Raw genomic sequence first — 17,325 nt, 5'->3', positions numbered from 1 at the left:
GACTCGTAATCCAAAGGTTGCAGGTTCGAGTCTCAGGCCGGCAGGGATTGTAGGTGGGGGGAGTGAATGTCCAGCGCTCTCTCCACCCTCAATACCACGACTGAGGTGCCCTTGAGCAAGGCACCGAACCCCAACTGCTCCCCGGGCGCCGCAGCATAAAAATGGCTGCCCACTGCTCCGGGTGTTAATGACCAGGATAGGATGATCGGTCTCAATAAAATATATATTTTTTCCCATAATTAATTGTCAATAATGCATCCATGTAAATTCAGTTACATACAAGAGCAGCAAGGTGACTGCAGACCCTCACCCCAGTCTTGCAATGTTCAAAAAAGTCAAGATCTTGGTATGGTTTCAGATGATCACAGAAAGACCGAGATCTGATCATCTTCCTTGCCTAATAATTGAAACAGATCAGTCTATTTGAAGTTCTGTGAGGGGACACAGACAAACAGATGGACACATTATCTAATTACAAAAGCCTTAAAACATTAGATATCTTAGAAACATAATGTGCTAAATCAACAATGAACTTAAACTGAAAAAACTGACTGTTTACTATTGTCATACAACTATGCAAAGTAACTGCAAAACAATATATGCAATTTAAAGTTGTAAAACTGTAAAGTGCTGAAGAATGTGTGTGCTGTCATCCCTGTTACTATGACGTCAGTCCTGTTACTGTCACTGATTGCATAAAAATTTTACAAATTATATTTGATACAGCCTTCCAGGTTCCATTTTAACTTTAACTGTATTTTATTTTGGACAAAACCCTTTTTTTAATGTCTCTTGTAAAAAAATTATTTTAATTGACACGTGGTCACCCTCAAAAAATTAGGATGTTCTTAGTCATCTGAATGACAAATATAAAAATCTTTTTAAAATATCCAAAATTTGAAACAATCCCAGTGAAAAGTGCTTTTTGTTGCACGTCTTTTTTACTCATTTGACTACTTGATTTATCTGCATTTCAGATATGACTCTGTCAGACAAAGCTATAGTAAATCTGCTTTTAGATGCTGCACATTGGTTAGCCTATATAAAACTTTATAATTTAATACAAAGTGGCACCAAACAAAATTGTAAACCCAACTATAACACTGAGGAAGGCTATGTAGCCGAAACGTGTGTCGTTTAACGTTAAATATAACGAAAAAGAAGACTGTTCTTGTGAGTACAGATCATAATTTCTTATAGAAACCCAACTATAACCCACATTAATTACCAACAACAATGATATACTTTACTTATAAAAGCTTTCTGGCCCAGGCCTACTTACAAGTGTGCCAAATGTAATTTGCTGATACACAGACAGGAATTCACTTGTTGTGATAAAAATTATGACATAATTAAGCTTAATTATTTAAAGTGGATCAAAGGAGCAAAACTGATACCATAAAATGTACTTTTTTTCTCAAAATGAAACAATGAATGAGTGAGTTTATTAGGCTATAAGTTACTGTAGCTTCTTCTATAGCCGAGCGTTGACTCTGGTAATTATTGCCATGGAGACAGATGTGCAGACCAGATGATGTTGGGTACACATCATTGACCTCTTTCACGTATTTTACATGTCCATTAGACAGATTCATTCATCTATAATACACCCATTAGTAAGCGGCACAGCTAGTCACAGTGTCATCATGCTCTTAGTTTGATCTTTTTCACCTCTCACTAACACAGCTGCTGCCTGCTATTATGTAACTGACATGTTTATGTGTCCCATCAGAGCTGCATGTGTTTGCAGCTGAGTGTAGCCTTTAATAACTTGATTGTAATGAATTTTCAATTGTAGTTAGCTGGCTAAGGTAAACGCTTCTGCCTTTGAGGCAGTTTGCTCCATGAAGCATTTGTGGCCCAAATAGCATATTTGGCTCCACGCTCATGCATTTATTTTTGGATGGAAATGATCATGGATACAACTCAATTGCCTCAGGGTTCTGAGAAAATGACAGGAAAATTGTTCAAAAACAAAAGTCTATTTTAGCAAACAAGAGGTCATACACAATGTGGATGAGGTGAAAAGTGATGTGCCATATGAGAGTAATTGGTTCAATACAAGCTAAAAACCTAGAGGTTATGTATAATTTTGCGTCACTGAAATTACAATTTGATATTGCACTGTTTTAAGAAGTAGCCTCATGTTCTGTCATTCTCACAGAATACATTAGGATATAAGAGAAATGTCTGCAATTAACCACGGTTAATTGTTTTTGGTGTAGCGAGGCTGATTTTTATTCTCCTCAAGAACACAGATACAATCTTTGAATAGAAGCCCATATCTGGCATGGAATAAAACAAAAAAGTCAGAAAAGGGCAAGATAGATACACTTCCGATTTTATATCTCGCACTTCTGACTTCCCCCCCCCCCCCCCCCCCCCCTCAGAATTCTGAGTTTACATGCTGCAGTTACATCCTGAGTTAGCATCTCACAATTGTATTTTTGTTTGTTTGTTTCTGCCAGGGAATAATAAAAAAAGGGAATTGTGAGTTTTCCTCACAGTCTTGACTTTTTTTGTTTGTTTTTATTTTATTTTTTCACAATAGACCTTAGTCAGGCTAGCAGCTTATTTAATTTTTTATAGAAAACATGGCTGTGAGAGACAAAAGTACAGTGTGTTCAATAGACTGTTCTGTTATTTAACGACATGCGGAATGTTCAGCTGATGAAACATCTTTCCAAAAATTTTCAGTCAAAACACCATAAAACATTTTTGAAAGTTTTATTATGATCTAGGACCTTGATACAGTTCATGCCATTGTAAAGACTGTAGGTCACAGCCTTGTTTTCATGATCATCCATGTAAAATTCAATATGGCATCTTATCTAAGGTCTATGAGTTTATATCTCACAATTCCAACTTTTCTTAGAAGAGTTGCAACTAGCAATTCTGAGTTAAAATCTCACAATTCTGAGAAAGAAATAACTGTGAAATTAAGAGTCACGATTACCCTGTTTATTTTTTATTATCCTGTGACAGAAACAAGTTTCCGTATCTTTGTCTGTTGGTTTCACTGAAATGTGGTTTGGGACATTTATGAACTGGCATTACACTGACAGAATATTGCATAAAGATTATGTATTATTCAACAGATGGCTCTCCCATTTTTACTCCGCCAGATATTGATGTGTTGGCCTCCTTATCCCAATTAATGGAGTCACCACAGACATTTATCCACAAATGTTTAAGCAGCCCGATTATAAATGGCATCCTTTAGCAGTAAACACATTTTGTGCCATTACTAATGAGAAATCAAGATTTGCATGTCAATTCTGCAGTCAAACTTAGGGATTCACAGCACACGTGAAAGACTCAAAACAAAGCCCAGGATCCAATCGGTCAGTGATCAAATGGTGCTCACCGGCAAACACGCCGTCTGGGACGGAACGCACAAACATCAACGAGTAGAATATAATAAGGATTAGAAACAACAGCCTTTATAGCCCGGAGGACAGGCAATCAGCATTCTGCCATCCCAATGTGCAGGTCCACAAGACTTATGCTAATAAAAGCCTGTCTTTTCCTCTTTTAGTCCACATCTAAACCACATAGAAGAAACTATTTTAAGAGAACAGCAAAAAGAGCAAACAGCTCCGAGAGGCTTGTTGTTCGCTGTTGGCCGTGATGGATTGGACCGGCTCACAGCTGTGACTCAAGCTGCATCCAAAAACGACCAATAGACGTCAGAGACTGTTGGGACATCAGAACCACCAGACAATCTCTTCTGATAAACAGCAGTGGTTTCCTACATTCAATAATCACTGGGGCTGAGTGCGATGGAGGATATTTATTCGTTTTCTACAGGTGCAATGATTGAGTATGGTTGAAAAGACATGCAGTGCATGGAGTTGAATGCAGACACACATTATGGATGTGGTGGAGGAGGATCTGGGTTCACGCTGCCTCCTACTGGTTGAACTGAGATATGAAATTTTAAAAGGACATTTATTTCAAATAGAGTAAATGCAAGAATCAGGCAAATATGCAAAATACTTTTTTTTAATCAACCAGTGTTTAAAAAAAAACACTTATTAAACTGATTAAGAAAACATACAGACATGGCAAACTATACAAAGCAGTAAAACAAAGACAAAACATAAGTACAAGATTAAGCATTAAAATGCCATTTTAGTAACATTCAATGACAACACAAATCTAATGACCTAATATATTGAACCGAGGAACGGTTTGTACTTTATCAGTTTTTGAAACACTGCTGTGTGTTTTGGTCAAGAATAACATGGTTTGTAAAAACAACTGAACAGCCAAACGTACAATGGAAAACATGCATATACATGTAAATTTACACACAAACACTTTATTTCAAAAGATTAAAATATAACATTAAATATATTTATTTACAACGTTCGAAACATTACACACATTCTTTTGGGTCATTTCAAAATCCCCTCCAACGTTTCCAGACTCACTGTGGGGATCAATGCAACTTCAAAGAAAACCCTGTAAAATAAATAAATAAATAACTCCGAATAATCAAATGCCACAATCTGGAGTATTTAAATATAAACATACTGCTTCATTAGTCAACATCTGCTGTAGGCAGGCATAACATTAAATAATACATGTCAAAGCGCCAATCAGGTTTGGGAAGAGCTTCAAAACACAGCAGTCATGCTGAGACTCAGATAAGCAAATAGAATCTAAATTTTCTAAACATGAATTATGACCAAACTTCATCCATCTAAACTGAAGTATAATTTGTCCCAAATGCTTTCTTTGCAAGGCTTGCCAACACACTTTAAAAGCACATGATTTATATATATATTAAAAAAATTAAAAACAGCAAACAACCCAGAAATGTTTAGACAAACAGACCCAGCAAGAAACCTTTAAGCCAAAGTGTTATTTGGATGGCTGAGATAAGCTATCTTAAAACATTGCTGTATAGCATTATTTATATTCCTTTGAAGTCTTGAAATGATTTTAGATAATATAACAAATAAAAGTAAATAAATAGAAATGTGCTGTGAAACTTTAGAAACCGCAAACAAACTAAAACGGTTCAGACCATAAACACACAGCAAGAACCCTGAGGTTCAAAGTGTATTTCAATGACAGGTTTAAAAAAATAAATAATCTCTTTTTTTTTTTTTTTTTTTTTTACATTTTGGGGTGAATAAATGAAACTAAATAAAAAAAAGAAAGAAATGTTTAGGCCTTTTATTGGTTTAGCACAGTTAACCCAGGTACCTAATAATCCTGAGGTAACCAGAGGTAGTAAAAGTAGACAAAGAAGAGAAGCTAATATTCCAGTTAACAATACACAATTTAACATGCATTGATGACTTACTTGTGTGCATACTTGCTCCTGACAACGGCGAGTTTACTGTCTGGTGGGCTGATGAGCATATCATGAAGTTTTCTGACCACGGGTGCCAGATCCTCCACGCTGTATCCAGAGTGGAACCGCAAACACTGTGTCTGGAAACAGAAGTGGACCATCAGTCTAAACCTTCACACAAACACTGAAGTCGAATTGTGAAGCCAGATATCTGTGAAGCTCAGAGGAGTCTAATGACTGTTACAATAAGGGATGTGAGACTTTAAGACTCCTGCCAAATATTTCATGATGTGAGAAGAAAATGCCCTCGAGCTGTCAATAATTTGAGGATATGACGGCAACAACATCCAGAGAGAATGTAAATGAATGCCCAAGAGTGTGTGCAGTGTTTTTTAAGGTAATTGTACTTCATCTCGGAATCCTCTGTAGAGCCACACAGGACACAAACCAATTACTCAAATGTTGGTAAACAAAGTCCAGCTTCACTCTCATTAACCAAAATACCTTTGTCACAGTCTTAAAGGACAAACCAACCCACTGCTTAGAGTGTGAATGTGTGTGTGTGTGTGTGTGTGTGTGTGTGTGCAAGGACAGAAATGAACATCCGTAATGAGCAGTTACCAGGCCATCACAGAGCCGTTGTCAGCTTTAGCTCATTTAGTGCTATCAGAAGAGCACAGAATACACAAATCACAGCACACAGGGATGTCGAACTCACTGTGAAAATGCGTCTATATGTGTATCACCAAGGAATGGTGGCATTTTGTGAAAATAAACAGTATAATTCATGTGCATACATTTTAAAAGCAAATAGGTAAACACATACCCATCCTCCAAGATCCTTAGTAACCAGAGCGATGAGCAGACAGGCAGAGGCGAGCAAAGACGCTCTCACGGGCACAAACTCCATCTCCAGCAAACTCAGCTCACATATAAAGCGCGCCAGAGTCAGTGTGTCCATACCTGCATTCACACACTGCCGGGAGACGAGAGACGGTTAATCATCACACACACAAGCCACAATGAGCATCCATACAAACTGCAGAGGTGAAGTAAAGTTTCATACACATACAAAACACGCGCGTACACACACACACACACACACACACAGTCAGTAGCAGTGGCAGTACCTTCAGGCCATGCAGATAAAGTACACAAAGCTCATCCAACCTTCCAAGATTTTGCAGTTTTCATTCTTGGCAAATTCAGGGCACAATTACTAAAAAAAGTGCTTCAGTGAGCCATAGCATGAAAGCATTTAAATGTCACTTTAAACAGCAATGGTTTTATTTAATATACCCTACCATTGTGAAGTTTGGACTCGGTAAGATTTTTAATATTTTTTGAAAGAAGACTCCTATGCTCAGCAAGGCTGCATTTGATCAAAATTCCATTAAAATAGTAATATTGTGAAATATTATTATCATTTAAAATGTTTTCAGTTTTAAAGTATTTTACTTACTTACTTTACTTTTACTTTTGTCATTTAGCAGACGCTTTTGTCCAAAGCGACTTACAAATAAGAAAAAGTAACTAAAACTAAAAAGTTACAACTCTATAAATACTATCTACCCACATATTTAAGAAAATAAAGAAATTAAATAAAATTAACACATGCATATAACAACAACATTTCAATAATAAACATATCAATGAAAAAATTAAATAAAAAGCTACTACTATCCCTTGCCGGTGTCCCTGCCCGGTGGAGTCGCACGGTAGAGTCGATGGTCTTTACACTCTTTGGTCTTCACACTAAGAGGGCTTCACATGACGACTGCCGCGACCGCTGCCGCGGTATAATAACCTTTATTATACCAATCCAACAAATGATCATTTCAATTCAGCTGGACCCACTTGCCTGTTTATCAACTACAAATGGCCAAGCAAGTGCACACACTGACAAGATACACGATACAGTAGGAGACCAAACGCGATTTCAGCAACTCTCATCCTAGTAAACAAAATAAGCGTTTCCTAGCAACGGCAAATGCGCTAAACACTGAGACAAGTAAATACACTTACGAGCTGATTTTAAACTTCCGCTGATAGACTGCTTCTCTTAAAGACCACTTCATTACACTGCCTTCTGCTGGCGCTTGAACCCACTTTCCTGTTTATCAACTACAAATGGCCAAGCAAGTGCACACACTGACAAGATACAAGACAAGTGTATTTTAAAATACATTCCTGTGATGGCAAAGCATCATTACTCCAGTCTTCAGTGTCACATGATCCTTCAGAAATCATTCTAATATGTTGATTTGATATTGATATACTCAAGAAATATTTCTTACTATCAGTGTTGAAAACAATTAACACTGCACTTAACCTTTGATACATTTCTTCTGAATTCTTTGATGAATAGAAAGGGATTTGAAATAGAAATATTTTGTAACATGATAAATGTATTTACGGTCACTTCTGGTCAATTTAATGCATACTCGGTGAATAAAAGTATTAATTTCTTAAAAATAAACCTCAAATAATCAAATTATCCCAAACTTTTGAATGGTAGTGTAAATTCTACAGAGGTTTAGAACAATATGAAGGTGGGAAAAAGTAAGTAACCTATCCCTTTATCAATAAACACAGTCAAGAAAAGTCTGAGGTTGTCTACTGTGCCCTAATCGCTTGACAAAACAATTGTATGAAGTCCTCAGATAAAAGCTTTGGCATGAATAAGTGCAAGTAATCTGTTGTTTGTGTCTGCTGTAATTGCTTTTCTTCAGAAAACTAAGCCACCAATTAAGAAAGATTGTATTTTTATTGTGGTCTTCTCTTAATTAACGTTCTTATAACTGAATATAAAAGGTATTACTTGTCAATGTGCACTTAAAAAGCTAATTTCTTTGCAGAAAGAGCCATTAGTAAAACCAGAAATTCTGCCAGCAAATAAAAACACACAAAAGAAGACACTTAAATCGCAGAGCTTTAACTAAAGCTCAATTAATTCAGCTGCTGACAATAATAATAGATCTGACAGCAGCAAACAACAACAATAAGTGACAGCTGGTCATACACACACACACACACACACACACACAGATTCCTCAGGGAATACAAAGGAGACAAAGAGGTCACACCAAACAAACACAAAGACATTCAACGCATGCTACCCTGCATGGTCTTTCTTTCTGACATTGACAAACACACACACATTTGATGTTAATCCTGGTGTGTGTGTCAGCTGACTCCAAAGGAGTTCCACCTGTCTCTTCAGTGAGGGTATATGCATGTGTTGTCTCTCACCTTGGCGTAGCGACGGAGGAAGAGGTATGGAACTGGAATATTGATTTCAAAGTTCAGCGCCTGCAGGATGCTGATTTCCATGGCGATGAGCTGAGAACGCTTGTAGGCATCATCACAAATATATAGGAAATCATCCACGCAAGGTGGAGCTCGCTCCTATAAGGATACACCAGACAGCTGATGGGTAACGACTGACAAATCACACAGTACTCACTGTTTTTTAACCTGCAATATGAATACTGTGCATAGTATGCAAAAATACAGCACACTGTGCAGTTACTGTCTGCAAACCACAATGCAAAGTTAACTTGACTTTCTTTGTCTAGTGAGGCATTTTTACACAAAATAGCATAGAAATACACAAAAAAGAACTAAATTCAAATAAGAAAATAATTATTTCTGAAATTATGAATCAATAAGCAACATGATGCAACAGTGATAAGCAAACTATAGTGGTTTTTAAATATCTATGTATGTATGTATGCATGTATGAATGCATTTATGACAGTACTGTTTTACATACCTCAAAAAATAAACAGTATAACAATGTGTAATATAATGAATATAATATTGCAGAATAATATGCATTAGGTGGTAATTTATTACATATATATTAAAAAAAATCTGCATGTCATAAGAGTAAAAAAAAGCATAAACATTATTCTGGATAATAAAATATTATACATTTTTTTATTGGATTTGAAAGAACCAAGATTTAGACTAAGTGCACACTTTTAATGAGTAAATACATTTCTATTAGGTTTTGTGTGTACGTGTGCAAGATAATGACTGAATGACTAAATCCTTGAGTAATTACAACTAAGATCAGAAAAGTGTGAGTCTAAAGGAATGGCTTTCAGCTATCATGAGAAAGCATATGTCTTACCTCAAATTTAGAAGCAATGAGCATGGCAGTGGAACCAATGAGCTGTAAAGACTCCCGTTTGGCCTGGCTCACAGCCAGATAATGATCCGTCATTTTCACAGCCAGGTACAGAGTCTCATGATTCAGCTCAAAATTCTCCTGCAGAATAAATAGCAAGAATAAAGGCACATCAGTGCTTAAGCCACCAAAACCCAACAACGTTTTATCAGACTTATCAAATCAGCACATCTGAAATGAGGCTAAATACTGACACTTACCTGGACCTCAACCAGCCAGTCCACCAGAATCGCTCTCATACTGCTGTTCAGATTTAGCTGATCAGACATGTAGTCATGCAAGACAAACTTTTCCTGTAAACAAAATAAATACTTTAGCTTGATGTTGTCTTTTCCTCAATTTGCAAAATCATTAAAGGGGTGGTTGACTTTTTTTCTAGGCTTGATTGTGTTTATGGGGTAACGTGTTAATGCTTCCTTTTTTTTTTTTTTCATTATTTTTCACATAATTTACCTTTATTCCACACCTCTCTGTCCTTTCTCCTCTAAACACGCTGATAATTTCCTGGTTTTATGAAGCCCCTCCCTCAGAAATAGGCAATGGGCTTAGATTGGTTAGCTGGTCCAATGTTGTAATTGGCTAAACCGCCTCTAGTTGTGTATTGTATTGTGGTTGTATTGTAAACATTGGCGTCGTCTATACTGCTTATCAATTTGAGCCCGATTGAGACGCAGAGAATATTAGTGAAGAGGATCACATAGAACCTGTGCAAGCACGGCTCTTAATGGTATGTTTTTTGTTGTCTTATACTTCAAGAAATGCTGTTATTTGTAAATGCTACTATTAGCTTTTAATATATGGTTTTATCCTGATTAAATCTTTAATACAGTACGGCAACCGCACACTCGTCCATGTTTAATGCTTCTCATAGCGATGTGAAAAGAAGTGTATAAATGGAACTGTTCATTGTTGGGGCTGAGCTAATGAGCTGACGATCTGAATGAGAGAGAGAAGAGCGAGAGATGCAGAGCATGGGTGACGCGAGGAACAGAATTAAGAACCACTGCTTTAGAATTGTTAGAAGACAGAATCGCGATTCATATATGAATAGATTTTAATGTGCACCCCTAGTTTTCTCTTCATCTTCTCTAAAGCAGCAAAACATGGCCTCGCCCTCTTCGTTGGATGTTCCCGGGGGCAGGGTTTATCTGGATTTGTGACATAATGAACCCGGGAAGTAGCTTGTTGTAGTCCTTACGAGCCATTTTTGTAGGCATTAAACTGCCAGAATTTTAAAAGACCGTTTGCATTGAACTTTCAGCTTCGTAACTTTGCAGATATTGTTTATGCTCAAACAGCAACATTACACACTAACTAACGTTAAAAAAATGAAATTGCAATCAACCACCCCTTTAATGAACTCTCTACAAAACCAACCTCTCTGCTCTTGAGGTAGTCAAAAATATCTTTGGCGTACTCCACTGTATGTGTAGAGTCACTGAGATGCTCTGAATCAATGTCAAACTCAGGAGGAATCTGAAAGACAGAAGATACAAAGTTTTTTGGGTGTTTATAAATCTGTAAAAAAGAAAGAAAAAAAACTCCTGATAACCCCCAAAATATTAAAGAATATGCCCAGCGGGAAGAATTTGAGCGATCTTTAATTACATTAGCATTAATTTGAATTACCTTTTTAATTTCTGCTTCTATATTTAATGCAATATGTCTGCGGGGTTTCTTTTTGGCAGTAAACAGCTCCGAACTTAAACACCTCAGAAAATATTCACATTCATGCCAATTTTGTCATGGTTTAATAGTATCCTGATCTTAATAAGCATGGAACCAGTGCAGCAGACCTAGGCCTTACCTCTGGAGGCAGTAGGTGTGGAGGAACTGGAGCTTTGGGAGAAGGTTCTTCTAGTTTCAAAATATTGATTTCCACATTCTTCAGTTCCTCAAACTTTTCTTCTGAATTGACCACGGATCTGAGAGAAGAAGAGATAAGCGATCTACATATTCTGGGCCAACCATCTCAAAGCACTTGTAAAACACCTCAGTGTAAGGTAGGGTAAAGATAAAGAGCAAATAAAGTATGACTTACTTTAAGTTGGCATCATTCTTAGAAAGTACTGAGGCCTTCTTCTGCAGCTTCTTGACAGGATCTTTCTTCTTGATGGGGTTGCTTAGCTCAATCTTGTGTGCCTTTTAACAAAAGTGCATTTCAAGAGTTTTAAAGGGTGGATAATCACTAAAGAACAACCTGCTGACATTTTATTAAAATAAACAAGTCACACCAAATCAATCAAATTGGTTTGATCTGAGACAGAGAGAATGAATAGAAGGTGTTAGACAATGGCGAATAGAGCCATCATTATAATTTGCATATGGGAGCACCTCACCTGGAAACCCAGACCCACCAAAGGAGTTCCCATCTGAGTTAATAAAAGGTGAAATCTCCTGCTTTTGAGCATGAATGGGATTTCAATGAGACATGCAAAATCTGTGCCGATTTGCATCATTCAAGCAAACTCCTGGTGTTAGTGGGGTTACAAGATAGATGCTTAACACTTACTGGTTTGACATCGTCAGAATCAAACCGAGGGGCCAAAAAACACTGAGAGACAGCCTAGTCAGGCAACACGAAAGCAATGAAAATGTGATGCATGTAAGTTACACAAAAGCATGTATAAACAAAAATGTAAATAGCACCCTTACATTGGTGATGTCCACAAAAGCAGTTCTTTTCTTAGGGGCCCCTTGGGGAGAAGAAGATGAGCGCTTGGTCTGAGGGCCATCCTGCTCAAATATATCAATACAATATTGATCAGATCAACAACAATCAAATCAACAAAGCTCTAATTCGTTTTCATATCTGATCTAATCTCATTGTATACCTGGTTCTCCAGTCCTTTGGGGTGAAGTTTGGGGATTTTACTGGTGGTGGGCTTCTTTCCTCTTGAAAAAGGCATCTTGTAGTTGTTCTGATCCTTCAGTTATATCCTATTTCAAATGTGAAGTATACAAAGAATGAATGAAAAAGTAGAGCTCACTATGCACTAGTGATACATAGTGCACACTTCCATCACACACACACTCGTTATGCTCCACAAGGTTACTAAACTTTCAAACAAAGCTTGGTATAGAAATTGTTTTGACCGAAGGAAGCATCAAGCCCGTCGTTAAACAAAAACACGCGAGAGACTGTTTCGTTTAGTTTTGCTAAAAATTTCATAACTGCGCAAAAGCGATCTTACCTTTTCTCGATACGCTGAACAACCTCAATTAAAGCAGGAAAATATTTTGAAAAAGAATATGTGCAAACATCCACGAAAGGTACAATGAAAAGCTATCCAGACTAAACAGACACACCGCACTACGGTCTGCATGCGTCCAAAACTACACGCAGCGATTTGATTGGCCGACTGCACCTCGCTGTAGGCCAATGAGCGTCGAGCTAGGATGCCGTTGTTAAGGGGCGGGACAATAGAATTTTCAAAAACACCCTAGCAACCAATAGGAATAGAGCTCGCCTTCCTTTGACTTTTGAGTAAGCAGACGTTGAGAGGAATGTGCTTGGTAATGACTCCAACTGAGGTTCTGTTTATTAGATAAAATAATTTTAATAATGTTACGTAACTGCTTCGCTTATTGTGAACATTATTTATATTATTGTCTTCACAATGAAGCCACACCTCCCAGCCACCCACACCGGAAATCTGTGGCCCCATCATTTACATACTCAGGTCTATCAAGACGAACTTGTTTGACTGATAACTCTCAACAAGGTATGGAAATAAAAATATATATTTTTACCCATGTATGAAGAGGTAAATTTGTTCAGTTAATTATTATCACTTATATTATTTTATTATGATTTATTTTTTATTTATTTTTTGCAGAATTTATTTTACCTTGTTTTATTTATTTATAAATAAATATATTATATTTATTTATAAAATATATATATATATATATATATTTTTTTTACTTAAATTATATTTTCCCTTGTTTGTCAGCAATAGAAAGTTATTAATTATGTGCAAGATGGATTCAGTTGTATCTCAGTACTATAAAATATGGGGATGAAAATCATATTATCAGGCATTTTAAAGCCACGTTATGTGACATTTGATATGCTCTCTCCAACTTTGTTCTACAACCAAAAAGTGCTCTTAATGTGTTTCGCACATGCTTGCACTTCTCAATATCTTTTAGCAATTCCAGGGAATACGACAAATCCCACCTTCTACAGCTTTTATTCAATGGGGCATTTGATGTCAAAGAGCATTGCATTTCCTTGGACCAGTTTGATCACACATTTTATTACTGCCTAGAAAATTTCCATCATCTGTGGTTTATCAGAGTCTCCTTTGAGTGGTTCATGTTTCCTTTGAAAATGTCAAAAGTATTATAATACATAAACAATAGATTAGAAAACCAAAGACCTTTCAAGGTGATGTCCTCCACAACACTGCGCAGGAGACCTTTTATTTCCAATTCTTTTTAAATGTACTCAAGCTCTAACTTGAACCGACTGCAGCTAACAGGTTATGCATGTGTTGTAGCGTTCATTGCCAAATTAAATAAATATGTGGGTGCTGCCGCTGACTCAAAAGTGCTTTGCAAGTGTTAGTCTGAGCTGATGTTTATCAGAGCTTAAACAGACATCCTCTCACAAGCCTCTTTTCTGTTTCTATTCACACTCATAAGGCAACCCTTGTTTATTGGGTAAAGGTTGCCTTATGATCTAAAACAATGACTTTCATATCAGTCTTAATTATTAAGAGGAAGTCTGACTTCCTGTCAGTCACATAATCTAGTTCCTGTAAGAGCTGATCACTTGCAGGTTTTTAGTTCTTTTTCTGCTCATTTGAGACTCGCTTTTCTTTTGTTGTTCTTGGATTAATTTAGTTGGTCAAATATCTGTGTTTTGATTTTAAATGTACTTTTCTTTGCTTCATTCCTGAACTCTAATATCACCGTTATCAAATTTTCAGCTCTCAGGATGTACTAGTCAAATATTTAAGAAGTTAATGTTATCTATGGATAAAATAAGGTGTTTATGGGGTGCGACCATACACACCATCACAGATTCTTTTTCAAAAAACAGGGCTTCTTTTGTCCTCTGCGATAATTGTATAATATCATGTACCACAAGAGGATTGCTCAATCATGCTCTTGAAGATCCCCCAAAGAATCACAGCCTTCAGTCTCACTTCATTGGCAGGTGTGTTAGAAAAGAGTTGGAACAAAATGATGCAGGTTGTTATGTCTCCAGGACCATTATTAGGCAACCCTATACTAGAATATCAATGAACCTCTGTTAGCCTATTGCCTTGAGATACAAAATAAACTTTATCATGGCTCAAAAAACTTATTATTAGGAATGCACTGATATTAAAATTGACTGCTAGTCATAAGCCAGTAATTATTTGCCAAAAATAATTCAATGTTTTGTGAAATAATTATAATAATTTAGCATAAAAATATGTGTGCGTGTACCCTAAATTATATCTTGTTCTATGTCTTTTTCAGATGATTAATGAGGATTGGCTGTGCAGCTCATTAAAGCTATGTGATTGTCACGAGTCTGTTCTGTTTTTGTCATGTTTTCCATTGACCCAGTTTCCCCGATTAGTTAATTAGCTCCTCACCTGTTTCTGTTCTCCCTTAATGATGACCTGCATTTAAAGCCTGTGTTCTCCCCAGTCTGATTGTCTGCTATTGTATGTGTTACACTATTGTTATCGCCTTGAGTAAAGCCTTTTGTTTGGATATACCTGCCTCGTCCGGTTTTGCTTCCCTTCGTGGGGCGTACCGTAACAGAATAGCAGACCGAAACAGTTTTTTTGCGGCGTTATTCTTTTGCTTCTATTTGTTTACTTTTTTTTTTCTCTCCCTCTCTCCCGGAATGGATCCTGCCATGCTACTCCTGTGCCTGGAGCAGAAGGACCGTTCGCTGGTGGAACACACCAAGGACTTCATCAACCTGGCGTGCCTTACCCACTTCGAAGACCGCTCGCTCTGTGTTTTCTACATTGCCAACCTGAGCGAGCAGTGTAAGGCATGCCTGCCAGCGAACGGTCCCAAGGAGAATTTCGCCGCTTGCGTGGAGTGGGTGCTGGAGAATAATGATCTGTTTATCTTCGGTGACCCTGCTGAGGACAGCTCCAGTCCCACTCCCGATCCAGAGCCCAGCCAGCCCTCACCATTTCGCTGCATGGAGGTTTCGCCAGAGCCCACCGCAGTCGCAGAGCCCGAGCCGGCCGCGCAGATAGAGCCGTCACCACGGAGAGTGACAGAGCCACTCATCGCCCCGGAGACCGAACTCGATGCGACTGACCAGGTGTGTGAGCCGGCAACATCGTGCGTCGTGGGAGTCTTAGTGGAGGTCGAGGGAATGGATAAATCCCCAGCCCACACATCTACCACTGAGGGTGAGCTACCGCTGGCTTCTGGAGGCCTTTTTGAGGAACTGTTGGGCATCTTTGAAGAGGATCTGATTGACTGGTTTGGGGAGGCATTACCCAGCCCGGTATCTCCTGTGTCTCCGCTGGTTCCGTCCAGCTCGAATCCTCCCGTGTTCCCTCCCAGCCTCCCTCTCCCGCCTCCTCGATACCAGTCAGCCAGCCCATCAGTCCCTCCTCAGCCACATCTGGAAGACCCCTCAGCTCACCCTCAGCACGCCATGCCGGTGGATCGGTTGAGCTTCGGGTCTCCCTGCAATCTGCCACCTCGGGGTTGGAGGAACCCCAGTCTTCACCTCCAGCCTGCGAGACCCGGACTCCACCTCGGCCCTCCGATCCATCGGCTCCACCTTGGCTCGTGGCTCCCTCATCTCCACCGTGGCCCCTCACTCCACCAGCTCCGCCGGGCTCCCTCGTCCCTCCGGCTCCGCCTTGGTCAGTCGTCCCCCTGCCTACTCCACGGAATTCCACTCCTCCAGCTCCGCTTCGTCCCTCCATTCCTCTGGCTCCGTCGGGTTCCTCCCTCCCTCTGGCTCCACCGTTGTCCTCTGTCACTCCGGCTCCACCACGTCACTCGGGATCCCCGCCTCCGCCTCTCTCGCCTGAGCTGCCGGCTCCGCCGTGGCCCTCCGGCCCATCTGTGTCACCCTGGCTCTGCGGCTGCTCTGCTCCATCCTGGGCTCCTTCTCCACCGGCGTCATCTCCGGCAGTCAGTCCCATGGTGTCGGTGGTCCCATCCCCACCATGGCTCCTCCCGCCATCGACTCCGCCGTGGGCCGCCATCCTGGCTGGCCTCTGGACTGCCATCTGGCTTCCCCTGCTCCGGGCTCCCCCTTGGACTAATTTTTTCGACTTTTTGTTTTTTCCTGCTCCCTATTGCCCAGATCCCTCCTACTCCATGCCCACCTCCTGAACCCCCACCCTCCCTCCTCTGTTGGTCTGCATTTTTCGGTGCGAGGACGCACCGTTCCGGGAGGGGGCGAACTGTCACGAGTCTGTTCTGTTTTTGCCATGTTTTCCATTGACCCAGTTTCCCAGATTAGTTAATTAGCTCCTCCCCTGTTTCTGTTCTCCCTTAATGACCTGCACTTAAAGCCTGTGTTCTCCCCAGTCTGATTGTCTGCTATTGTATGTGTTACACTATTGTTATCGCCTTGAGTAAAGCCTTTTGTTTGGATATACCTGCCTCGTCCGGTTTTGCTTCCCTTCGTGGGGCGTACCGTAACAGTGATCTAGTCACCACTTCAGAATCTGCTCACTCTGATGTAAGCACAGCAATTTTAGCACAGTATTTAGTATAAAAGTATTTAATTAAAGCATGCAAGTAAACACTTTATAGTTCTAAGACTTTTTATTCTCTTCTAAATTTAGTTTACAAATATTGAACACCATAGAAAAATAGCTAAAATATAAAA

At 39.1% G+C, this 17,325-nt stretch overlaps 2 protein-coding genes across 2 annotated transcripts; one reads left to right on the top strand and one right to left on the bottom strand.

Annotated features, from left to right (window-relative positions):
- Positions 1 to 3,989: 3,989 nt before the first annotated feature.
- LOC306883930 (G2/mitotic-specific cyclin-B3-like) lies at positions 3,990 to 13,093 on the bottom strand. Its single transcript, XM_079439457.1, has 12 exons — positions 12,698 to 13,093; positions 12,338 to 12,443; positions 12,159 to 12,239; positions 11,545 to 11,645; positions 11,311 to 11,428; positions 10,881 to 10,979; positions 9,704 to 9,796; positions 9,447 to 9,584; positions 8,561 to 8,716; positions 6,135 to 6,284; positions 5,318 to 5,448; positions 3,990 to 4,467 (listed from the first exon to the last, which is right to left on the bottom strand). Exons 2-12 carry the CDS (start codon positions 12,410 to 12,412, stop codon positions 4,401 to 4,403), a joined length of 1,209 nt encoding a protein of 402 aa, XP_079295583.1. The 5' UTR covers positions 12,413 to 12,443; positions 12,698 to 13,093; the 3' UTR covers positions 3,990 to 4,400.
- LOC306883920 (uncharacterized protein) lies at positions 12,997 to 17,090 on the top strand. Its single transcript, XM_079439446.1, has 2 exons — positions 12,997 to 13,228; positions 15,391 to 17,090. The coding sequence occupies exon 2, from the start codon at positions 15,664 to 15,666 to the stop codon at positions 16,933 to 16,935; it is 1,272 nt and encodes a 423-aa protein (XP_079295572.1). The 5' UTR covers positions 12,997 to 13,228; positions 15,391 to 15,663; the 3' UTR covers positions 16,936 to 17,090.
- Positions 17,091 to 17,325: the final 235 nt, after the last annotated feature.

The sequence above is a fragment of the Barbus barbus genome, assembly GCF_936440315.1.
Source record: "Barbus barbus genome assembly, chromosome: 2".
In the NCBI taxonomy this organism is placed as follows: Eukaryota; Metazoa; Chordata; class Actinopteri; order Cypriniformes; family Cyprinidae; genus Barbus; species Barbus barbus.
Note: the sequence above shows the minus strand (reverse complement) of the source record. Positions and strands in the feature narration are given on the sequence as shown.